The sequence below is a fragment of the Maylandia zebra genome, linkage group LG12, assembly GCF_041146795.1.
Source record: "Maylandia zebra isolate NMK-2024a linkage group LG12, Mzebra_GT3a, whole genome shotgun sequence".
Lineage (NCBI taxonomy): Eukaryota > Metazoa > Chordata > Actinopteri > Cichliformes > Cichlidae > Maylandia > Maylandia zebra.
The window spans coordinates 35418389-35444654 of NC_135178.1; the positions used below are offsets into that span (position 1 = coordinate 35418389).

Genomic DNA, 26266 nt, shown 5'->3' on the forward strand with positions numbered 1-26266 from the left:
TTTCTAATTTGATGGCTTGTTTTACATGCAAATATTATAGCTTCCAGTTGCTCAACAGTGTTAGATATTCTTTTTTAATGATGCTCCAAATGTTGTCACCTGGTGAAAGGTCTGGACTGCAGGCAGGTCTGTTCATCACCGGGACTCTTCTACTGTGTCGCCATGCTGTTGTACTCAGTAAGTGATTTAGCACTGACTTTCTGAAACATGCAAGGCCTGTCCTGAAAAACACACTGCCGGGACGGCAGCATATGTTGCTGTAAAAACTCTATAAGCCTGTCAGTACTGATGGGAACTTTCCAGATGTTTAAACTGAGAATTCCATAGACAGCGATTCAACTCAATACAGCCAATCTTTTTGTATATATGAATTTTTGGGGACCCCTAAAGAAGTCTTACTTTGATCCAAAGGAATCGCAGCTGTGTTTTAATCCTACTTTAAACAGTTTTTGTTCGTGGAGGTTTCATTCATGAAGCATAGAAATGATATGTAGGCATGAACCTCTTTGCATTTGTTACAGCTAAATTTCACAGTTCTGTTTTGTAACCGCAGCCTGAGTTCACTACGACAAGCTTTATTTTCTCTCTCACCACAAGGTCATCCTGCATCATTAAACTGAAGGCCGCTGCAAATCTGGAAGATTGATTTTTTTTATTTGTTATTTTTCCCTGCCCACTTGCTCTTCCTTAATAAATTCACTGAGATGTTTCTCCTTTACCCTGTACATGACATGCTGGAATAGTAAATACATCAATACCTCCCCTGTAGAATGATGATGAGTATATTCGGTTTGCTGCAGAAACAGGTCCACCACCTGATTCTTACAAATTTGCACTTTGAAAGCAATTCCCGATCACTGCTATGCTCATTAACGCATTCTCTATTTTCTATCCAGTAAAATGATCAGATACTGGAGCTTTTGTGTTTCCTGACTTTTGTTGCCCCTTTTAGCAAGATGAAATTGTTCAAAGGGACAGAAAATTCTTTGCTGTGCAAGATAATGATAAATATGTTACTTCCTTTTGACCCACACTAAAACAATATAATACTACATCTGCTTTTCCTCTTGCATAATCACAAGAATTGTAATTTACATACATGCCCATCCTATTGTCTGTCATCTTAGCAGTGCCACTCTAAGAAATGAGTGACTTTAGGTACTTTAAAAGCATTTTGATTGTAGAACTTGTGCACTATTAAGCTACTTATGTAGAAATATAACATTTATATTTTTTTAAAGTTGACACTTTTTGCTTTAAAGTATTCATTGAGTACTATAAAGTACTCATTTTCCACAGTGATTTTATTTGTGAGTAAATATTCAGATCTCAAAGACGCCAAGAAAACAATTCCAAACCCGTTATGAGCTGATATTTATTACTTTCCCTTAATTAACTGCTTTATTATTCATTCAGTTATAGTTTAAGAGTTACAGCACAGAGGAGCCATTTATATTTGATTAATTTCAAAGATTTCAGAAAGGATGCACATTTTAATGTATGCTAAAAACTGCTGCAATGGAAATATCTGCAAATTGGATTAAATATTCTACATGTGGCCAGTTTATCAATAAGACAGAGAAACTGCACCACTAAATCTTTATTTTTATTACATCCTTCTCCGTGTGCAAATTTAAGAAACAGGGTTACACAGATAAACAGAAAAGAGAGGCAGGCGTGAATGACACAAGCGTGAAGGAGAAAGCGGGTTTCTTCTCGTCTTCAGGTGGACGCTCTGTTAATCGTCTCCTCCACAGATGGCCTTCACACACTCACACTGGTCGCCCGACAGATCTGACTGGAGGACACATCAACACAAGCAAAGAGTCAAGCATCCAAAAGCACATCCCACGTTCGGTCTGGACCACTGCAGTTTTTTTTTGTACCACACTTTTGTTCTGTTTTTTGTGTCAGCGAGATCAGTGAATGTGCAGCAATGCCTGTGAGCCAAAACTTTGATTGCAAGAACAGAAACTCCACCCACCTGTTGTTCAAACCTTCAAATCAGAATAAATAAGCTTAAAGGAACGATCGTCTTAAAGACAGAGGAGCTAAAACAGCTTCAGGCAGAGGGTGAACTGAGGGGCCCAGGACAAGATATTATACTGGATTATTTTAATCTCTGAATCATGGCAAACTACTCTAGTACAGTCCAAAAAAAGTAAAATATGTTGGTGAAGCAGGCAAAACAGACCACCTTTAACTTCTTAACATGTGCCAGGGCATCAGAAAAGTGTCCAATGTAACCACATGATGAATAAAAACAGTTTCAGAAGACTTTCAAATCAACTCTCGCACACATTTCGGCCTTAGAGATTTTGCATTAATAGATTCATTTGTTATATAATTTCATATAAGGGGGCAATAATGACCCTGACTGGCCTGTCTCAAGCTCTCTGTGTTTTCAGGGGGACAGCGGTGTCAGAGAAAACACTGCATTAAAAAAATTATAACACTTTTCTGCAGTGAAGCATGGTGGTGGAATCATCATGATATAGGACGACTTCTTAGCAGGAGGAACAGGGAAATATTAGGAAATGATGAACTGCAGCAACTTGAGGCACTTCCTGGTGCCTCTCCAGCTCCAGGAGAAGATGAACTCAAATCTGACTGTCCTTAGGTGTTCTACAGAAACTCTGTAGAGTATCTCAAAGATAGCATATAAAGTTTGGGGGGATCTGACAGGAAGAAGTTGATCAACTGCCAAAATCCAGGTCAAGCTGGGAGTTGTTAAGTAGTTAAAAAAGTTAAAAACATATCGTCACTATTTAATTCTGACCAGAATTGACAGCAAATGTATCCAGTAATATTACAGTCACAGCGCAAAGTGTGAAAAAGATCAAAGGCTCTGATGCTTTCTCAGGAAACTGTAAAACTGGTCTGTTTTTTAAGTATCTGGGCCAAGTAACACTTGGTGTGTCAGAAGAAGCCTCAACTCCTCCAGGAACTCCTTACAGGCCAAATCGTCTTCTGCTGTATTTTTTTTTTAACATGATAGAGAAATGACCGGCCAAGGATTTTACCTGGTTACAACCTGTTTTTCCTCATGTCATGTCTTGCGTTTTGGCCAAACAGTCTAATCTTATGTACTCATTTTTATACATTATATATATTATATTGTATGTATATATATTTTATACATACAAGTTCTTTGAAATCCAGTAACAGATTTAATATACATCTGAGAAAGCATCACTACATGTGTGGACTCACTCCCTGCATCTCTCTGTTTTGAGATGCGCTTGCATCTCAAAACAGAGGATAAAAATAAAACATATAAAAATAAAACATATAAAATAAAATAAAACATATAAAACAAAAATCATATAAAATAAAACATGCCTCTCATGCTTTATTTGTTTCATGAAGCAGTAAAATTATATGAGCAGTAGTGAAGCTTGCAAAGGAGGCAACTGGACTGCTTTAAGTTTGTGAAGATGTTTCACTTCTTACCCACGAAGCTTCGTCAGTTCTAAACACAAACAGCAGCGTGTCCCAGGTATTTAATCCCCGAGAGAGGCGGTCATTTACCTAATATTGATCATCACATGAGCCAAGCTGTGAAAAAAGACCTGGGTCATTATCTTTGCTGGGGGTTAAGGGTCAAACCACTGTAAGACCTTGCTCCACCACATCATGTGACCTTTTGAGGTCACCTTAGGCGAAACTACACAGGAGAAACACAACAGCCAGTCCATAAAAGCACAGATGTAAGATAAATATAGATGAGCCACGTCAACAGGATGATGTAATCTTAAGATCCCTTTGCAGACACTACACACTCACACCGTGCCTCAGGTGACCTCAATAGGTCACATGACAGGGCGGGGTAAGACATCACCATGGTTTCGCCCATATGCCTGAATTATATTTGAGTGGGAAAGCTGAAAGCTTCCACACAACCTGATGTGAGAAACGTAACCATATTTGGGGTTGATGGAGCCAACAAATAATGTGTGGCCTGCTCAGCACCAGGCTTTACTAAGATTTCCTGCAGAAATCTCAATCAGGCCTTAACCCCAGTGATAGTATTGACCCGCGACCTTTTTCACACCTTGGCTCACGCGATGACGCACATGATCAATATCAATAGGTCGACGAGAACCTCGGAAGAGGAAAATCTACATGAGGGGTTAAATACCACCTTTTGTGGCGAAGCAGTCCAGCTGCTTTCTTTTTCAGGCTCTTAAGACCTCCATGACCTGGATAACACAGACAGATGTGAGCCACAGTCGGCTGCCTGTTCAGTCCTTGTGCTCCGGAGCATCTCCTGCTTTTTATGTGACTCCAACCAGAAAATCAGAGAAAGATATTCATGATGCGCGCATGGCTTGCATCAAATAAAACACAAGCGGCTTCATGAAAACTTAACTGCATAATTTACTGGCATAGAAACATCAGCTGTCTTTATATTTGGCTCTGATGATACAACTTGTAGGTGGCGTCTCTTTTAATCTCCAATGAATTAAGATGTCGCTCTTTCTCGGACTTTTGGAATCTGACGTGAAGAACTGTTGCAACACTTTCTGATTTCTCCAGTGATCCAGCAGATGAGTCATTTTGTGTCAGTACTCTCTTTGTGTGTCTCTGAGGGCCTCCAGACTCATTTAATTATTCAAACATATTTTGGTTTGCAGATATCAGAGTGATTCTCCAAAGAGACCCGAGCTGCCGTTACTGTACGTCAGTGAAATTAAACTTCAAAGTCTGATGACGTGTTAAACCTCAAAGAGTGAATTAACAGAGGCCAGTATGAGACGGATCAAGCTCAATCAAGTTTAGCTTCAGAGTGCATAGAAGGCCTCTGATCGTGCTCGAATTTATTATCAATTTATGTTGCTGCAAACTGTGGATCCCTGAGATGAGCTGTACTGGAGTGAACCCAGTTCAGCGTGGCTATGGTAGCATCAGGTGGCTTTATTCAGACTTCATTTATTGAATCAATAGAATTCAGAGTAAAAAACTGAAAAAGTGGCACTAAAAGTTAAAAATCTCATTTCTCACCTGAATGGCAGAGAGCAGCGAGTGTTTGTAGAGTTTCTTGAACTCGGCTCTGATGTCCAGCAGGTCGATCTCAGACCGGCTCACCATGATCCGGTTCAGAGTGGACTCATCAGTTCCTGCACCCTGAATACGAGATTCATTCAGTTAACTTACAAAATATATTTAAGCACAAGGTGGTAAATGAATCCAAAACTAATTACGTTCTCTCTGTAACATTAGTTTGTGTATTTTATTTTTATTCTTTTTATTGTGTTTTACTGGTCCGGCCCATTTGAGATCATACTGTGTGTTTTTTCCACAAACTAAAAGGAGATTAACAGGCCTGTTTAAAGGGTGGGTGGCCATAAAAGGCAAGGAGCTAAAAAAGACGATCAAAGGATGAACTGAGTGGCTGGGTGAGTGGTTTAAGGTCAACATGCTGGTTGTGTTGTGCACCAACTATCAAGTTACCACAACCCCATCACACCTTATACTGGAAACTCGAAATGAAAAACTCTGAATGAGCGCTTGTACAACAGGAGAAGGACTCAAAACGGTTTTTCCACAAAGTCTCTGGAAAGCTGTTTAAGGATCAGGGAATCTCTGAGCTCCTGTACAACCACATATGTGCTCTGAACCCTGCCAGCACAAACAGAGACACGAGAGGCCAAACTGACACCAAAGCGCAGCCGCTCCACGAGGGTGTAAGGTATGAAAGGATTATTTTTAACTTATGCAATGTTACCCAGATAATAAAATAAGCAGAACAGATCCACTTTAAATGCCGAATAATACTGTTTGGTAATAAAACACATGTCTGATAGTCTATTAGTCACATGTGCATACTTTTTATATGATACTTGATAAATTGGTAAATGCACCAGATGGAATTAGTGTGAAACAATAGTGACTGCAGGACAAAACTTGTGTTGTAACTTAAATTAAAAACAGTGTAATCACCTTCATGCTCTCATGCAGGAGTTCTGCAAAGTAACCTGGTACGCTCTTCACACATTTCACTGGAAAAGGAATTAAAAGGTTTGAACAGAATAAAAAAAATCTAAATCAAGAGTTTTAAACATTTTACAAATTATGCTGAAAAAACCTCCCACAGCTGACCTTGCTCACATTTTAAGGCACCGTAATGATGCTGAATAAACTAGAAAGAATGTCAAAGAGAGAACTACAAAGTGTACTGAGGGGGAAAACGTATAAAAGTAAATCCAAATTAAACTCATAACCCAAAAATAAACAGAAAATGTTAAAGTACTGACGTAACTGAGAGCTACCAGATGAATAAAAGGAGAATCGTTAAGATTTAAAGCTGCTGCAACATTTTTCCACTGTGTGTATTTGGACACCACCATACTGAGTTTCTACATGAGTTTGTCCACATATTTTTAACTAACCACTAACCCCGACCCTGCAGATCAGCTTACCAACAGCCACGAGCAGGTTCTCCAGGTCTCCTGACATCTCCCCTTCAATGCTTTGCTGCAGGGTCTTTCCACTGATGTTCTTGTATTCAATCACAGCTGCATAAAAAGAACCAAATCGCTTTATTATTGTTTCTTATTGGGGGAAAAAAGCCTTTATAAAACACACGATGTGACATACTTTGTCTCAGGTGAGGAATGCTTTTTTTGCAAAGGATTTCAATGAATTTAGATTCGTCGGTGCCCCACTTCTTCTCCCCGGCATTGTAAAGAGTCTGAGCAGAAATACAAACAAAGCTTTAAATACATACATGACATAAAGAGAACAGCACGTATGACACACATGAAGAATACCCCACCTTGGCGTCTTCTCTTGCCTTATTAACATCCACTGTGGTGCTCTCATCCCGCTTACCCTGAAAACGAGAACAAAAGCAAAATCAGTTTGAACCATTTCATCGTTCGTCTGTCTGAGTGATGACTTTTAGGTTCAGGGGACTTGTTTCTTTTAAATCTTCTGTTACTTTTATTTCATGGCTCACATATTTTGTTTACATATTTTGCTACTTTAGCTGTTTCAGATAGATGTGATATCCACGAATGAAGAATGTGGAAACTTAACAGAAAAATGGAGCAACGTTCCACCCAAGCTGCTGAGTTCCAAGAAAAGAGAACTGATTACAAGAAGAAACTGCAGAACCGGAGCAGCAAGTTTGCAAAATGAATGACGGTGCACGAGCAAAGATTTCATTTCTGTCCAAAAGTGCTCCAAGCGTGCCGTACAATGCGGATGACATCGTGGTGATTACTCATCGCGTATGAAACGAGGAGGAGAATCGTACGGGGCGAGTAAATCCCGTTTGTGAAACAAAAATGTAGAAATGAAGTCTGGACGCTTTCCAAAGACTGATGCATGCAAACAAGATGGCAGATGTTTTACAGATGATTTGACTAAAGGAGACAAAGCGGCTGTGGGAGCAATATTTTCAAGGTCTTTATGGCTTCATAGAAAATGTACAAATATTTGCATAGAGGATTTGGATGGAGGATATGCCGTCCTGTGAAAACCTGTTCCCATAGGAGCTAAGAGGAAATTAGAAGCCAGGTAGTGCTAATAAAAATCGCTTGATTAATTTGTCATCAGCCAGTGCGAGCACCTCCTCCTGCAAGCAGAAGTTTTGGCAGTTTGTTGGCCTTCAGCTCTCAGACAAATGCCACATTCTTCCCAGGGCTGGATGATTCAGCGATTTCACCCTGAGGTCTGACTGTGATGCTCACAGAGACTGAAGAACTACGTCTCAGACTCTACAGGACTACATCACGACACGGCTTAGGCTTGCTGAACACCACCTGAACAAAACACAAGATTTCTGGAACGATGTCCTTTTGACGGACAAGACCAAAGTGCAGATGCTTGTCCATATTGCACAGCACCACATCAGGACAAATCCAAATGCATCATGTGAGCACAAACACCTCATACCAACTGTTAAGCATGGTGGTGGATTTCTGATGATTTGAGCTTGTTTTGCAGTTTCTGTTTTGCAGAAAAGAATCAAGCTGCTGTAATGGCCCAGTCAAGTCTAGACACCAATGCAATTGAAATTACTTCAGGTTATTGGTGCTAAAGCCACTGAATCATGTGGTCTACTTAGCGTTTCACAGTTCAGTATTGTTCAAGTTTGTCACATAAATAATGACATTGTGGAATATGTTGCTGTTCATCTGAGCTTTAGCTAATTAATTTTAAAAAGACCAGATGATTTAAAAAAAAAAAAAAGTCTTAATACATAAAACTCTTGAATTGCGTTTGCTTCTCGTGTAACAAACCAGAGCCAGGAGGAGCAGCGCTTTGGAATAGTCTCCCGAAACTTCACTCTCCAGGGCAGCTGTCAACTGCTTTTTGGTTTCTGGGGAGGGAAGATACGATAGACGATGCTGATGTTAGAAAAACTATCACAAAGCAGACTAATGTCTGTGGTAGATTATTTTGCTGCTGTCCAGCATGGGTAAGGTATATTTTGTTCTTGTGACTAAAAACATATTAGTTTTAAAATAATTGCCAAAAAAAAAAAGTATCAAACGTAACTTTTACCTTTGAAATAGACGTCACTGAGATCTTTAATTTGTTGGTTAGATCTGGAGGCAAAGATTTCAATCAAGACTTTGTCTTTGGTTCCAGCTCCCTGCAACAACACGCAGTATTACTCAGCTACAGTGTATTCTTTACTCTTTAGTCCTACATATCAGTCAATCAAGAAAGCAATCAATGAATTTCAGTACCGATAAGTCCAAAGGTTTTTAAAGAAGTAACAAGAAGTAACAAGTACTTTTCACTGAAACTCTCAATATAAAGCACAAAGGGATGTGGATGCAAGTGAAGGAAACCAAAATAAAGCCACAAAACAGCAACTTTGCAACATCTGACACAAAAAACATGTCACAGAAACTCAAGGAGGCAGGTGGATTATTGTCAGAGTCTACGATCAAGAGGTTTTATATCAATCGCAATGACAGCCTGAAGTCTTGAACACACATTTCCTCCTTTTTAATGCCCAACAGGCCTTTACTGCAGCAACTTTCAGTTGCTATTTGTTTGTGGGCCTCTTTGCCTGAAGTTTAGTCTTTAACAAGTGAAATGCTCAGTTGGGTTAAGAAGTTAAGACTTCTTTGCTTTAATAAACTCCTGGGTTGCTCTGGCTGTATGTTTTGGGCCATTGTTCATCTGTATTATGAAACGCCGCCCAGTCAGTTTCACTGCATTTAGTTGGATTTGAACAGACAGCAAGTTTCTGAACACCTCAGAGTTCTTCTTCTGAGGCTGCTTTTGTCCTGTGTCACATCAGAATCAGAATCAGAATCAGAATCAGAATGGGTTTATTGCCAGATGTTGAGGTTTACAACATTAGGAAATTGCTGCGGTGCTTCAGTGCAAACAATAAGAATTAAAGTGCTATGTAGAAAGAAAGATATGTGCATGAGATATACATGAGATATATACATGAGAATAAGAATTATGAGTGCTACGTAGAAAGATATATACATGAGTGCAGGTGGTGATCAGTGCCAGACATGAAATGATGCAGTGACACAGCGTAGGGTCATATGTTAGTGGCGGGGACAGTCATGTGGTTATTGTTCATGTGTCCAACAGCAGAGGGGAAGAAACTGTTCTTGTGGCGAGAGGTTCTGGTGCGAATGGACCGGAGCCTCCTGCCTGAGGGGAGCAGGTCAAACAGACTGTGTCCAGGGTGAGAAGGGTCAGCTGAGATCCGAGCTGCACGCCCCAGTGTCCTGGAGGTGTACAGGTGCTGCAGAGATGGGAGTCTGCAGCCAATCACCTTCTCAGCAGAGCGCACAACACGCTGCAGTCTCTGTTTGTCCCTGATAGTGGCTCCAGCGTACCACACGGTGATGGAGGAGGTGAGGATGGACTCGATGATTGCGGTGTAGAATTGCATCATCGTCCGTGTTGGCAGGTTGAATTTCTTCAGCTGCCTCAGGAAGTACATCCTCTGCTGGGCTTTCTTGATGACGGAGGTGATGGTGGGCTCCCACTTCAGGTCCTGGGTGATGGTGGTACCCAGGAAGCGGAATGAGTCCACAGAGGTGATGGGGGTGTCAGTCAGGGTGATGGGGGGGAGTGGGGCTGTGTGCTTCCTGAAGTCCACAATAATCTCCACTGTCTTCTGGGCATTCAGCACCAGGTTGTTGTGGCTGCACCAGGACACCAGACGTTCAACCTCCCTCCTGTAGGCAGACTCATCCCCGTCAGAGATGAGCCCAATGACGGTGGTGTCATCTGCGAACTTGATTAGCTTGACAGACTGGTGGGTGGAGGTGCAGCAGTTGGTGTACAGGGAGAAGAGCAGAGGAGAAAGAACACAGCCCTGAGGGGAGCCGGTGCTGATGGTCCGGGAGTCCGAGACATTCTTCCCCAGCCTCACGTGCTGCTTCCTGTCCATCAGGAAGTCAGTGATCCACCGGCAGATGGGATCAGGCACATTCATCTGGGAAAGCTTGTCTCGGAGATGGTCTGGAAGGATGGTGTTGAAGGCAGAGCTGAAGTCCACAAACAGGATCCTGGCGTAGGTTCCTGGGGAGTCCAGATGCTGCAGGATGAAGTGTAGGGCCAAGTTGATGGCGTCGTCTACAGACCTGTTGGCTCTATATGCAAACTGCAGGGGGTCCAGGAGGGGGGCCGTGAGGGTCTTGAGATGGGAGAGAACTAGGCGCTCAAATGACTTCATTTGGTGTCATCGATAAACACTGGTGTCTCAGTGCCACTGGGAGCTGTGCACGCCCAAACCAAACCAGCTCGTGCTTTGGATCATGAGCGGTTCCATGCTATTACTCTGGTAGAGGTTGATCTTGGTTTCATCTTTCCAAAGAATGTTTTTCCAGATCTCTGCTGGCTATTTTAGATGTTTATTACTCCAGTCTAGCCTTTCTATTCTTCAGGGTTATGAGTGGCTTGCACCTTGCAGCGAACACTCTGTATTTACTTTCATGCTGTCTTCTCTTTATGGTACACTGGATATCGATACGCTGACCTCCTAGAGAGTGCTGTTCACTTGCCTCAATGTTGTAAAGGGGTTTCTCTTCACCACTGAAATGATTCTGCGATCATCCACCACTGGTGTCTTCTGTGGACATCCAGATCCCTAAACAAAAGCTGAGGGTCTACACATTATGTCCATGTCCATTATAGAACTATAATTGAAAGATCTTTCAGTAAACAGGTAAAAAAAAAAAAGAGCAAATATGTATGGACATAACTGTATTTAGATAATGAAACCGAGATAAACTGAAAAGAAAAGCATGGAGGAGTGAAACAGCTCGTGGTCAGAGCGTACCATATCATCTCTGAACCATGTTGGTGAAAATGTTGCACCTTTGAATAAACAGTGGTGTTTATTAATGTCTGATGTCTACAGGGTTGCACTCTCTGCTCAGATTCAAACAAACGCTGCAAAACTGATCCCACTGAGCTTCACAGTGCAAATGGATAATGACCCGGAGCGAAAGGCAAAAGCAACCCGAGAGAAACGAGATACTCTTCAATGGCCAAGTCAGTCACCTGATGCCAACTCAGTAGAGCAGAGGAATGCAGTTTATGGATGTGCATGGATTCTAGACTCCAGGTAGGCATTTATTGCAAAGGATTTTAATCCAAGTATTAAAAATAATTCTTAATTTAAAAATGATGTTAGTTTGTCCAGTTATTTTTGAGCCCATCAAAATGTGCTTGATGGCTGCACTCTGGTCAGCTAGAAAACAACTTCAAGGCAGAATTCATTGAGAAATGTCACCTTCATGGCCCGCATTACTTCATGGCAGTCGTACTCAGCAGGAGGAGTGACGAGCGCCACGAGCAGGTCCTCAAAGTTCCCGCTGGTGTCCCCTTTCAGGTCCTTCACTAATGTCTGTGAGTTAAACACAGCCCAGTGAGTTTTCAGACACTAGCACACATGATCCTGCAGCATTAAACCACACCCATGTAAATACCCACAGATCTCCACCCTGTAAGCTAAACAGAGACTTATCTGGCTAAACACATAAAGCATGACATTCACCTGTCATGAAAAAGGAACTATTTGTGTTCAACACAGAGGTACACATGCCATCAGGCAGACAGCATTCATGTTATTATAAGAATGCAGAAGCTGCCTGATGTTTGCATTTCCAAAAACAGTGAGGTCCAATTTCTTTAACCCCCGCTGTTCTACAACTCTTTTCATTATCATTTATTTTTTTAATGAACATTGACATCGATGAACTATTTCTTAGCCTGTTCCTTCAGAATAAGATGCAGGTGCAGTCTTAATAAAGGAAACAGATTTGTTTTCGTACTCTGCTGGTGGCCTTTTCATAAGCTTTACAGATGAGCTGTCTCTGAGCGCTGCTTCTGGTGGTCAGAATCTCAATCACAATCTTCTCATTCGTGCCTGAGACAAATGAAAAGCAAAGAGTCAGACTGATAAACACAATAAAAGGAACAAGGAACGCAGCGTGTTAACTGTGCTAGCAACCTTCAGGTTTAATCTAATAATCACCTCAATTTGTAAAGTTTACTTTATCAAAAATGTATTGATAGTACTTTCAAATGACGGAAACATGACTGTGTGCATTCGTACCAAGTCCTTCAAGGGCCTTTTTCAGAGCTGCAGCATCCTGCTCTGCATTAAAGTTTGCTTTGGGCTTGATGGTTCCTCGCTCTCCACTCTGAAGAGCACAGATACATTCACCTGTCAGCATTTATTTTGCTCTTTTATGTAATTTCTGTAATCATAAGCCCTTCGGTGACACCTGACGCGAGGGTAAAGGCTTAGTTTGACCTACTTTTGCTGAGAAAGAGGAAGGAGCATCCACGAGGCTTTCCAAGTCATCCTGCAGAGCACGTTAAATAAGTCAAACCCTTACTGAAATAATAATAATGATGATAAAAAACACAGGACATGTCTTACCCATAAAGATCCCATGATGTCTGCAGATAATTTGTCTGCAAAACAGCAACAGCACATTCACTAACTGTCTTTATATGCTGTAGCGTTAAACATTGGCTTAAACGTGAACATTTTATGTACAATGAGCTTATGCACTATTCTGTAAAATTCACCTATTAATCCATCAGTCCCTGAAAATACAGGATATTGGAGTCTTTGTGGGGTGTTCTTATTTTCTCATGTTTGCTGCGATACCTCAGTAAAGCATATGATTGAAAACCATTGCCCTGTTGTCACATCTGGGCTTGTCTATATGAATATCTGCTAAACAGAAAGCAAATAAACCCTTCAGCCTGTGATACTTCTTATTACTGGAGTCACACAGTTTACAGAGAAGCAGCTCCAGCAGGACACTGAGCAAACTGGTTAAGATAAAGACTGGAAATGGAGATAAACTGTAAGACTAATAAGGAGTTCAGGAGACAAGTCACCATCTCTAATCAACTCTAAATGAACAGTGTCTAATGTGCTGCAATGAAAGACCATAAATAAATGAGAAAAAGCTCACCTAGATTTCTCTCTGAACCAGAAAATTTACCTGCTGCACCTCCTGGTTACCTGCAAAAAACAACAAAGCTACCTGAAAAGCAAACCGGCCACTCCCAATCTCTACAAGTGACTGCACAGTTTTACAGTCATTGGCCTACAGTCAGGTGATGCCTTCAGGGACTACTTGTACACTTCATGATCTGCAGCAGAAAGCCTTCTAAATAAACCAACAAACTATCTTTAATATTGAACCTAATAATTTGCCTAAATGATATCATGATTTTGCAAAGTAAAATACAGAAAAAAAAAAAGTTTTAGTCTTTATCTGTTTGGTCAGATTTTTTGGTCAATTTGAAAACTCCCACAGTGGGAACTAGTTTAACCTATCTCCACTGGAGTAACTGGTTTAGCAGCACTGGGATGTTTATTCATTAAACGTGGAGCATAACAAATAACACAGTAAGAAAACTACAATCTTAAAAAGACAAAGGAGGAAGCAGCAGCTGGTTTAAAGGGATCTTTACATCATGGAGGTCTTTTTCTTCTTTTATACTTTTTCTGTTTGAGCTTTTTAAAATCTGCAAAAATAATAAATTACTATAAAAAACAATCAAACAAAATTGCACAATATCCTAGAAGCAGGAAGCAGAATAAGAAAGAAAGACAGCTGCAGAGTAGAGTACACGGTGAGATCTAACCCAGTGTCTTTGGTGAGTAGACGGGTGTTTGCCTCTGGTGTGCAGGCCGCTGTCATCAGGGTCCTGCTGGTGTTGAATTTGGAGAGTAATAAATAAGAGGCTGCTGTTATTCTTATACAGCCGACCTCCTTCTCATACAAGTATGAAGTTATTTGGTGAAGTGTTTAAAAAAAAATAAAGGATATATTTTCCTTTTCGATTTCAAACTCTTTTAAAGTCACTCAAGTAAATTTAATGACATTTCTACATGCTAAGACAAACCTGGCGAACATCAGTAAAACTCACTTCATCTTTATTGACTAAAAATATGTCACAGCAGGTAATTGCTGCCATCTCTGTCCTTATTTGTCACAAACTTACTGTTCCAGTGGTGGGCGCTCATAATGATGTCAGTATATACACAAACACAAGTAAATCCCTATGAGCCAAAGGTTTGCCTTAAACACTCAGTTTGAATTTCTAACATGGTGATTGCAGGCAGACAGTGCTTTGAGCACATGCTGTTCAAACCTGTGGTTTATGAGGGCCAATGAGAAGAAACGTGGCTTAAAGCATGGTGGTCAAATATACAGAACGGAGCCCAGGACTGGCCTGACATAAAGGTTCAGCCCACTGGATCATTTTGGGAAATGTAAAAACTGCAAATCACACTTGTGTCTCTTTTACAGCAGCCTCACTTATGAAGAGGTTGTGCATGGCCTGAAACGCTGCACCAGTAGTGCTGTCATGAAAAAAGAAAATTCAGCTTCATTAAGTGGAAAATCTGGACCTCAACAGGTTCTAAAATTATTTAAATACAACCTCAGGTGAACAATATATAAATACACTGTGTCCTCAACCCCAGTGAAATGCTGTGATGGGACAGTGAGAGAGTTGTGCATAAATCAGGGCCTGCAAACATCAATGAGCTGAACCAATGTTGTACAGAAAAGTGAGCCAAGTTCCTCCACAATTATGTGGGAGACTCATAAAGTCACTCAGAAAACAACTACTTCAACTTACTGCTGCTAAAAGTGGTTCTCCAAGAATTTAAGCTTAATCGTTAAGTATATAAGTTAATAGTATAGGCTCATGTGTTGTTGTTCATTTGAGTTTGCATTTATCTAATTATAAAGGAGGATTTTTACTTTCTTCTTTGTGACCATAAGTAAATTATAAACCACTAAACTGCAAAAAAGGGACGTTTTTCTTAATTATTTGTACTTCATTTAATACCAGATCCCATTACTTACAAAGTAAGTAAGTAATGGGACTCTTTTTTTGTGAATTCATGACCTGCTCCTAACTCTAGCTCCTAACTTTTTGCATTGATTTCTGAAAGTGTTGGCCAACAGAGGAACAGAACTCAAACACATTTTTACAGTTGCAATTATTTTCATCACCAGTTTTATAACAAACATGTTGTTAAACTCATTCATACTCAAACAACTGAAATACTTTGCAGTTTTTAGGTTTTAAAATGTTATTGAGGAATAGCTTATCTTAAAATCAAGTAGCTGTATGTGGCTCATAAAGTCAACTGCATTGGATCCCTGCCTTAAACAGAAAGGAGGTAAGATGGCTTGTTTCCGACAGAGGATGAACTGGCCTTTGTATAATGGATTATTATGAACTGTGAATCATGCTAAGCTACTCAAGCAGAGTCCAAGAACAAAATGTGGTTTAATCTTTAAATTTATGGTTCATTAGCAGAATCTAATAGTAATAAATAAAAGTTAAATCAAAAACTTGCTGAGTTTCAGATTATTTTTTATTACTAAAAAAAGGCACCAAATACAGGCATCAGTATTGATAGCATTGTTGTCATTTTCCACAAAATGATAGCACCAAAAACATAATGTCATTCCCATAATTCCCCACTCCCGTGTAGTTTGATAGGCACACAGTGGGAAGATGACAGGAGGTGGGATCAGCGAGAAAGACGCATCACATGAGAACAAACGTGTTTTTCTTCAGCAGTGCACTCGAACCAGTGTCATACACTTAAAAAAATAATACAGGTACATCAGTAGCTGAGTGGTAACATAATACATCACAGGAGGGTAACATAAAAGTACATAAATGAATACAAATAATTATCTGAGCGATGTGAGAAAATGGATTCTGTGTCTTTGGGCAGAACAAAGGCAGGTAGACACGTATCTCCTATAAGTGATTATTTTCATTAGGACAACAGTAAGGCTGAAGCAGTCGATCGTGTGGACGGGATCAGTGAAAATCTACGTACACTGTCACAGAAAAAAACAAAAACTTTGGGTGATTTATTCTGAAATTCATGAGGAAAAATACTGCATGGCACTTAATATTGGCAGCTGTCAGAGCACAGTACAAACTCAAAAATTAAGAACTGGTGTTGAGCAACGTGACAGTACAAATGTCTCTAAGTAAGGCTTAAAAACAGGTTTATTTTTTTAAATGCAAATCCTGCTAATGAAGGCAGAAATAACAAAAGAGATGGCATAATTGCACTTGAAAAGGTTGTCATTCATTTTTGTTATTTACACTCATTCATTCTCGGGCGATAGCAGCACACCGGACGTGCCAAACACTTTAACAGCAGCTGTAGCTCGTGTAGAGGTTTCTCTGAAGGACGTTTCTTTTTCGTGGAGCCAGAATTTTGATGTTTAATTCATCTGCAGAATCACTGAGCAACACTAGTAATACAAGGGGGGACCAGAAAGTTCCAGCTTTTAAGCCAAAAAACCCCAAAACATGAAAACATTGCTTTAAATTTGTCACATTAAAGGTCATCTTCTACAGAAGCCCTGATTTGAACACAAATAAACTCGTTATCCTCAGGTATAGAATTCAAAAATCCCTCAGTGAAGCAGATAATTCAGAGACGGTAAACCTCTGCCATGAGATGGAAAACTGAGGCCCCTTCATGGAGCCAGGGCAGGATGGGATGGCCTGGAGTCTTGATGATGGCTCCAAAAGCGAGTCAAACCCATCGACCTCCGTGCAAAAATGCCCACCTTAACAGCATTAAAAGCACATTTTCAGCCTTGCTTCTATTGGTAGTTTACATTTATAATAAGATGCCAATTATTTTGTGTGTTTTTGGATATTGGAATTAAGGGCGTGGCCACAATAACTGACAGGCGTCCTGACACAAGCCGCTCTCTTTGTGTCTTTGTGAAGCCTTTTGATGATCATCTGATGATGAAACAGATGATTTAACTCCTGATATGTGCGATGTGGTTCAGACCAGAGGAGAAGCTGAGGAGGTTTGGAGACTGCCTACCAACTATTGGAGGTTTACTGGGCACGCCCAAAACTAATTGGAGAGATCCAGCTCAGGAACGCCTCAAGACCAGCAGGAGGAAGTGGGAAGTGTTTCTGGAAAACCTGCTGCTGGTGACGAGAGCTGGGTTTTTATTACGTTCCTTTGCATTTAAAGAAAAACAGCTCTTCATGGCAGGAGCTGACTGTTTGAACTGTGTGTATGTGGAAAATGGTGAATGTATTCAACAATCAGGCACTCTTTTCCTCAACAACAGGGCTGCTAGCACTACTGCTACTCATCACAAAGTTGTAGTCTTACTGTGAAGTTGGGGTAGTTGCATGAGCATCTGGGACTGCAGCACTGACAGTTTATGGTTTGGAACAGAAGCACTTTTCTCATTGACTGTCTATTCTTTTTCCTGGTCGACCGGCAGACGGGTCATTGATATTTGACCTACAGTCAATGGATTCCAACAATTTTCCAACCATGCTGCATTTCTAGAGAACACAGCAGAAATGCAGGCGCACGATGCCCACATCCACCCAAGGGTGGAGGATCCATCCATCAGGAAATACATGAACAGCACGTAGTGATGTAGCAGGAGCTCGGGGAGCAATTTTAAAATAAAGATTTGGCTATGCTCCAGAAGATGATCTTGAAAGGGAGACATTTAAAAGGCCTGTTCTAGGACTTTCTGATCCCATCGTTCATCTGAAGGAGGACTCCTACACTGGCTCCCCCTCCACAGCAGGGACATGAATAGCAGTGACGTGAATAAATGCAGCAGAAAGAGTTTTTTTTAATGTGGTTTTTTTTCTTACAAAAACAATCACCAGTGTCTGAGCTACGGCTCACCGTTTTGGTGCTAAAAAGGTTGCAAATGTCAAGTAACACAGTAATGAAATGAACACAGTTTGAGGTGAAGTTTGGCTGATCAGATGCAGATGTTTTGGCTGTTTCACACAGCTGTGTGTTTTATGGATTCCTGAGGTAGCCCAGTCGCCTGCGCGTCACACTCTTCCCTTTTTCAACGTGGTATAAAAATACATTAACCTCTCATTCCATTAAGTACAAACTTTCTTTTAGAAAATACCTTTTTTTAAATTCCACTTTCACCTTTTCCTCGCCTTCCTCGTCACGCGTTTCAGACCTCAGTGCCGTCGTTGAGGTTGTTGTGGAGTTTGACCTCCAGGTTGACCTGTTTGACCTTGGCCTTGCTGTTGGCCTCCTGGTTGCGGTTCAGGACGTTGATGTTTCTCACCGTGCAGTGCTTGGTGCCGAAGTTCTTCTCCACACACTTGTCCATGCACACCTCCACTTTGGTGTTGAGCGGATACTCCTCGTAGATTTTTGGTTCCTTCTTCTTGCTCTTCTTCTTGGCCAACCGTCGGCAGCGGCGGAACAAGAAGCAGGAGGCCAGCAGGACCAGGACCAGCAGGGTGATGGCGGCCACACCTCCCCCCACGGAGCTGCCCACGTGGGCGTTAAAGGTGGGGGAGGGCCCGGCTTCCAGGTAGAGCGACTTCATGTTGGTGCCGTTCTTTATTTGATCTCCTTCGTTGTCGTAGATGAGCGACTCGTCAAGCGTCAGCCGGCCGCTGCGATCCACCAGGTCACGTTTAGAACGGCTGAGCTGATACGTCACAGAGCGCTGAATCCTGGGGTTGGACCGCGACTCGGGGCCGATCACATAAATTACCTGCAGGTACCACTGGTGCCCCGCCTCCACCTGTCAATCCCCAGAAAGAGAGGATCATGTTAGCTGCACAGTTTGTTGTAAAGTAAATTCAGTGTTCACGAATTATTATGTAGAATATGCAGATCAATAAATCTGGACCCATCCAGCTGGTCTACGGCGCCCCAGAGGTGGGAAGTAACAACGTACAAATACTTCATTACTGTACTTAAGTAAAATTTCCAGGTCTGCATACTTTGAGTCTTTATTTTTTGACAACTTTTTACTTACACTTTAAAAACAAATATCTCAAACTATCTACTCCTTACATTTTTAACACAGGCTCGTTATTTTAAGTTTAACACATTGAGGGACGTTTTTATTTCCCAGCACTGCACAGCTTCAAACATCAACATGAATTAAATTAAATGGGCTTCAAACTAACTGAGAGGGGCAGGATAACAAAGACAATCCTATTGATGCACTGGTGATTATGACACACAACAAGATGAGAGAGATGCATCTAACTAGACCTACAGAAGAGGAGTGAGTGCAAAGAGTGTAATGTTTTTTATGTGGCAGGTAATTTCAAATGAAACTCTAAAGATAGCTTAACATATATTAGCAAAAACAAACTATTTGTGTGACATCGGTCATAAAATGTGTCTGCTGCTGTTTTTCACAAGGAGAGAAAAGTGTGAGCGCTAACTTCACTCAGAACGATGTAAGAAAGACAGGACAGGAGAGAAATAAGAGGTTAAATTTCAAGGTAAGAACAACTCAGTGACATTTGATGAACTGGATAATTTTATCATTCATTTTAGAGCTTTTTTGACAAGATATTGTTTCCATACATGATATGTTGCCAAATTATTTTTAAGTATACTAATTTTTTGTTTTTCACAGGTTGCATGTAAACACTAGGCAGCTCAGTGCAGGCTACACTGTTTGCAGCACTGTGGTAAAACTTAGGGTAATGAGTTATGTTGGATTGGTGCAGAGCAGCTGTGGCGTTCATGGTCTGTGCAATATTTTTGGCTCATGTGCAAGTATGTGGGTCCCAGTCTGTTTCAATGTTTCTTACACATACACCATGTATATAGTTTCACTCACATATATGTATACATATACACTGCTTTTTATTTTTTATTTTTATTATATATTCTTCCCCCTTTGTTGTATATTGGTTTCTCTTCTTCTTACTTTTGCACCTTTGTGGTCCAGCTACCCAATTTCGCTGTGCAAGAAACTGCACAATGACAATAAAAAGTCTCTAAGTCTCTAAGTCTACTGCAGTTCCCACACCCACTCTTTTTGTGAATGTTGCGAGCCTCCTTCTACACGTTGGTCAAGCTAAGATATCTGAACAGTGGATAAGAATTCCTGTTCTGTATGCGGGTCACTGTTTATGAATGCAAAAGCTTAAGGAACGCTAAACTGTCAGACTTCAGCATTTCAAGAAATTTATATTTACCAGCTTTTGATATCAAACTTTCATCACTTGCCCACAGATTTCACGTATTCTGTTACAATATAACTGATCTTTCATAGCCATATCAAAAAGGTCTATCTGCCATACTTCTTGTTACTGATTGAGATTTTATCAAAGTAACTATTTTAAGCATCTCCAAAAGTTCAAAGCTGCTGTGGCTCATTGAACAAGAAGTCTTTACTGTCTGGACTAAATCTTTATTACTTTCTTGTAATCAAACTTACATATTAACTTAACAGCATATTAACAGCTACTTCTCACATCAGATATATATACACATACACACAAACACACTATTGCTGTGCTAGACAGCGCTGTACCACATGTGCTGTTTCTGATTCCACACACCTTGTAGAGCGCATCAACCTTCATCGTGAAGCCGTCTACACCTGGCATGGCCGTCATGGACTGCAGCTCTGGGATGTCTGAGGCAAAGTGAGCCTCGAAAGGAACGTCGTGGAAAAATCTGTCACAGACATCGGGCTGTTTACGATCCTGCAGAGGAAACATGAAGAGAAGAAATGATAGCACATGTCCAGAAACACTGTAGTCTCTTTCTTCAAATCAGAAAACTTTAATAAATCTGTACCAGCAGCAGGAAGCGATGTTTGAGGTGTTTGTTGGGTTGAATGCAGCCGTACTGCGGCCCCTCGTTGTACAGAGTCCCCGTGGGGTCGAAGAAGGGAACATATCCGTCCCTGCCAGTGCACAGGTAAACCTTCTCCAGCTGCAGTTTGTAGGCTGCGTTCAGGTTCTGCTCAGGGTTCCACAAAACCCTGCCGTACAGAGTCTGACCTGCAGGGGGCAGCAGAGGGAAGCGTTTACTTTAGGGAATTAGAGTGACTCGGTTCATACAATATTGTAAAATACAGTAAACAAAATTTGATTGTTTTATTACATAATGAAAACATGTTTCTGTATATAATAGTAACGGAAAAGTATGAGTAATGTGAGGAAATATATTTTGTTAAATTAGTAATCATGTCCACTATTGAATATTAAAAAAAACACAAAAACAGATCAGCATGTTGTTTACATTTTAAAGATAAATGCCTCTTACTGTATAAAAAACCCCCAAATTAGTACAATAAATATTCATTATTTATTAATATTAATAATAAAATAAAACAAAAACAGCTGATTCTGAGGTGGTCAGACTCATTTTTCGTGGAATGACTTTTACATATATATATATATATGTATATATATGTACCCATGGAGAACGCTCCTTTGTAGTCCATCTCAGCCATCGACACATCAGCAGTAGCCGGGTCCATCATGAACACCTTCTCATTGTTGCACAGCTGGAACTCCGTGTTGAGCGAGTAAACCACAGGAACAGGCCTGTTGGTTTGTTGGAAGGCAATCGGCACCAGAAACCTGTGGGGAAAAAATTTTGTTCAAGCTCCTTATGCAGTAAATCTCTATGAAATTAGTTTGGAATCTTGTTGGATTTAAATAAGAGAACTAATTTGAGAAACTGTCTGCGGTAAATGTCTGCAGCTGTTTGGTCGTACTTCTCTGGAGCGTGAGCTGTGCAGGACAGCTGTTTGTCACCGGGATCGATCCACGGCTGAGTTGGCTGAACAGTGCAGGGGACCAAGAAGACTGTGTACTCTCCAGAATAGTCCTTCCTGTTCAAGAAAACACAAAATTATTACTATCCCATCATCATGGGAGGTCAACACGACCTGAGCCTATAGGCTGGTTATGAATGAATGTACTGACCTGCTGTAGGAGCTGGTAGCCCTCCACAGCTGGTACGGTGAGTCAAAGGTTTGAGCGCTCCACAGCAGCTGGATGTCAAACTCGATGCCTCCGAGGTGGTCGGGGGCCATGAGGCGGGACTTGTGGCCCGGCAGGGTGTGGTGCTCAAGCACAAACTGACCTGGAGGGAGAATAACAGCAGGGGGTTTGATTTTTAGTGTAAAAAAAAGAAAGAAGAAGAAGAATATATCCTGCATCCTATTTTTGCACACCTCATAAGGCTTTGCGGTCTAAAGGCACCGCAATACCATTTGAACAGGCACAGTAAAGCCCTCTGAATGCAGTTCTACAAACACAGCGAAAACCTGAAGCTAAATTTAAAAATAACAAATGTTTGACCATAAAGGCTAGAACTGTGTAGAACTGTGGGATAAAACTGAAAACCTTAAATTGTCAGTTTAATTTCCTCTCTCTGTGGCCTCCTCATATATTGCTGTAATAAAAGATGGATTTACATTGATTTACCTCGATCACAGACTGCTCTCTCATTAGCTTCCATTTCTTGTATCAATAACAATATTAAGGCAGACATAATAATTCTATGCAGTGCTCTTAGAACGTGTGTTTGTGGACTGACCTCTGAATTTGGCGTGAGTTTTAAACTCAATTACCAGCCGACCGTCTTCCCTGATATAGATCCTGATGATCTGCAGTCTGGCTGAGAGGACGCTGTCAGTCTGGATACCTGCAGAGATGAAAAGCCAGCCAAAGAAAACCTAAATTAGAGCAGAAGTACATCACTAATAATTTCTTGAATAAGAACTTGGATACTTGGAAACAGTCTTAAATCTTAAATGATTTATTTCTACAATGCATTTTCATCATTATCCCATTTTTCAGAAAGGAAATAAACATTGTTACCCTGCACAATGAAAGCAAAACTACAATGTGAAACCAAAACACATCCCGCTATATGTTTACATCCAGGACTGTGGACAATAATAAGGTGTGCAGAGTTCATAGACATAAACTCATGACCTGTCCTCCAGAGCACGGTGTCATAGAAGAAAGAGAACTCCATCTCGGTGTGATGCTCCAGAGAGGCCCAGCCTCTCGGGGCTGTGACGTAGATGTAGGAGACATAGAGAGGAACCTGCACCGTCAGGAAGGACTGAGCAGAGTCCCGAACCTGGAAGAATAGCAGCAGCCTTTAATGTTAATTCTCTCAGAGGGTCACAGAGAACTTTCTTCTGTTTGTGAGGACTTTACACACAGTACAGAGCATTATTTCACCATCAAATAGATGCACTATGATTACATGATGGACGTCCACATCCCAACACAGTCACGGTCCCAGGTTCTGTTTCTGGGGCTGTCTACATGTACCCTATCCTGCAATCACTCCTGTGCATATTTTAGACCTTTCTCATGTCAAATGCCTTTATCTGTGCCTCCTCATCTCCTCTGTTCTCCCGCCTGTAACCTGAAAATCAATCAGTCCGACATTGAGGACTGAGGAGAAATATAAACCCATCGAAGTGCTTTAACCTGCATTTGTGCACACAGACACTTCTTTAGATCTTTTAATAGTATGAACTGTAGATGATGATATTCAATGTGCTTGCAGTTTTATGTTGAGGAAATTATGAAAATTGTTCCACAGTTTTTTGGGAGGTTTTTTTTTGCAGATTGTTGAACCTCTGCCCATCTTTACTCATTAGAAACGTCCTGTGATGTTCTTTTTACACCCAGTCTGTTACTGACATGTTGCCAGCAAATCAAAATCACTTCCCAGCCTTCTGTTGCTCCTGTCTCAACTTTTTCGAGGTGTGTTGCTGACATCAAAATCAAAATGAGCTTAAGTTTTCCATAAAGTAGTGAAATGTGTCAATTTAAACATGCGATGTGTTTTCTATGTTTTATTGAGAATGATATGGGTTTAAACAATCAAGAATGCACAGGTGTGTCCTCTGCAGGGGTGTTTTTCCATTTAAATATAAAAACCAAACTACAGCTGCACTGGCAGCTGTGTGAAATGTCATAGGTTACTGAAAATGAAGCTCCTTGATCGCCTCCTTCACTTGGGTCTCTGGAGGGAGGGACTAAGACGTGAGGAGCGAAGTCGATGATGTGCAGTCTGGGGATAGTTTAGTCAAGACATCTGTTTTCTGCTCCCAGTGGTCTTCTTGTATTCTTCTTGTTTTTGTGTTACGCTTTTAGATTCCTTTATGAGTAACCTTTTTTCCCCCTCTATCTCCCCCATTTCACCTTCTTCACCTTTGCTGCCACTGAGTTTTATAACTGATTTTTAAAATCAATTTTTTTTGTTTTTGCACGTTTCTGCACACATAAATAACTCTTCCATAACAACTGATTCAATTTATCAAGAAGACTGAAAACATTGTGAAAAGCGACTGTTTTAAAAGCTCTGCCTTTGACCGTCCTACGCACCTGGAAGTCCGCGGTGACTGAGCCCCCGCACACGTCGATGAGTTCTGTCATGTCGTAGTAGGCATCGAAGGTCCAGATGCAGCTCTTCAGGTTGAGGTGCTTATAGAACTGGAGGCTCTTGCCCTCGCGGACGTTGGGGTTGAACTGGTAGGGGCGGTCGTAGCCGGGCCCCAGGGAGATGCTGTCATACGATACATCATCGAGGAAGCCCGACTCTGAGGAAGAGTGTTGTCAAAGAAAAGTAAGAAAACTACACATCTGGTTTAATAATTATTTTTTAAATCGATCAGGAAATCTTGCAAGCATTGATTAAAATTGGCTGCCTACAAAATATTAAACCACGAGAAGATGAAGCTGACTGCAGCAGAAAATTAAAGAATTTTAATATGGTGGTAATTCAAACGTGAGCCCTAGATACTGTAAATGGTTCAAATGTGGATCTAATCACACTGCAGCCTCCTGAAGATGAAATTTCCAGCTGTGAGGTCTGTGTTTGTGTGACTGACCGGCGATCCCCTGAAGGTCTTTGAGGGTGACCAGGTTGGAGCAGACGTGCTGCTGCCTGTAGATCGACTCTGACAGCAGGAAGTGAAGGTTGTGCAGCGGCATGGTGGAAACCAGGGGGAGCATTCCATCCTGATGGGGGATCTGGACTGAGATGTGGATCCTAAACCGGGACATACAGAGAAGAGCAGAAATTAGCATAAACTCTTGGTGAAGATGCTTATCTGGTTTAAAAAGCCGCTACGGACCGGTTGGGGTGCTCTTTGTGCTTGACGTCTAAGTATTTGAGTGTGGCGATAAAGGATTGAGCCTGGAAGCCTCTGGCGGTGCCCGTGGTGACGGGTGTGTGGCAGATGGAGCCCTCTGTGCCGATGGTGGCGATGTTGCTCCTCAGCGGTGTTCCCAGGTGTCCAGCTTTGTCTCTGGCCTGAGCCACGCAGCGAACGTGGAAGCGCCGGCTGAAATAAATGCTGTCCAGAACCTGAGAGACACGAGAGTTTCCACACACGGGAAAATTTTTAAACATAATTTTATTGTCTTACTGCCAATAAATCCTATTAAATAACAACCTAATGTATTCGCCTCTTAATTTCAGATTTATTTGACTCCTTAGTTTAACTCACCATATGGTTGACGCTAGTATACGGGGTTGTATCTGTGACCGTCTCAAAGGGGGATCGGGCGCCGCTGGTGTCAGTGGGAGCCGCCACTTCCCACGAGAAGTGAACTTGGGTCTGGTTGATTCCCGCCTCCTCACAGCGCTCCTTCATCACAGAGTACTTGGGGTAGTGAGGGTCACAGGGTGTGACACACACCAGAGGGTAACCTGGAGAGGGAGTCTTCTTGCTGCCCTCTTTGATCACCTCCTGGACATGATCGTAATCAGCGAGAGAGACCACCTGAGCAGGAAGGAGGGTGGGAGATCGTGTAAATGAGAGGAGTTCAGCTTTTACATTTCAAGGGGCTGGCGTACAAAACACAGTATGAGATGAGATTCCTCCTAAAAAGTCGTTTGGGGTAAAATCACCCACCATATAATATTTTAATGGCAGCTGAATAGATATATTCATTGCAAGTGGTTCTGGTAAATGCATAAGAA

General features: G+C 41.3%; 2 protein-coding genes across 3 annotated transcripts in view; both read right to left on the bottom strand.

Annotated features, from left to right (window-relative positions):
- Window positions 1-1357: 1357 nt before the first annotated feature.
- anxa3a (annexin A3a) lies at window positions 1358-13569 on the bottom strand. Its single transcript, XM_004555686.5, has 14 exons — window positions 13434-13569; window positions 12887-12921; window positions 12762-12809; window positions 12557-12644; window positions 12273-12367; window positions 11732-11845; window positions 8515-8605; window positions 8250-8329; window positions 6779-6835; window positions 6601-6694; window positions 6423-6518; window positions 5944-6002; window positions 5005-5127; window positions 1358-1798 (listed from the first exon to the last, which is right to left on the bottom strand). Exons 2-14 carry the CDS (start codon window positions 12899-12901, stop codon window positions 1739-1741), a joined length of 1020 nt encoding a protein of 339 aa, XP_004555743.1. The 5' UTR covers window positions 12902-12921; window positions 13434-13569; the 3' UTR covers window positions 1358-1738.
- Window positions 13570-15844: 2275 nt separating this feature from the next.
- The window catches only part of fras1 (Fraser extracellular matrix complex subunit 1), a 308187-nt gene continuing 297765 nt past the window's right edge, over window positions 15845-26266 (bottom strand). For both annotated transcript variants that reach the window (XM_076891188.1, XM_012920358.4), the window contains exons 62-73: window positions 25791-26066; window positions 25416-25648; window positions 25170-25330; window positions 24664-24878; window positions 23251-23401; window positions 22850-22957; window positions 22234-22393; window positions 22023-22139; window positions 21719-21885; window positions 21095-21300; window positions 20854-21000; window positions 15845-19067 (exon numbers count right to left, since the gene is read on the bottom strand). In XM_076891188.1, coding sequence (XP_076747303.1) covers window positions 18483-19067; window positions 20854-21000; window positions 21095-21300; window positions 21719-21885; window positions 22023-22139; window positions 22234-22393; window positions 22850-22957; window positions 23251-23401; window positions 24664-24878; window positions 25170-25330; window positions 25416-25648; window positions 25791-26066 — 2526 coding nt within the window. In that variant the 3' untranslated portion in view covers window positions 15845-18482. The remainder of the gene's footprint in view (window positions 19068-20853; window positions 21001-21094; window positions 21301-21718; window positions 21886-22022; window positions 22140-22233; window positions 22394-22849; window positions 22958-23250; window positions 23402-24663; window positions 24879-25169; window positions 25331-25415; window positions 25649-25790; window positions 26067-26266) is intronic.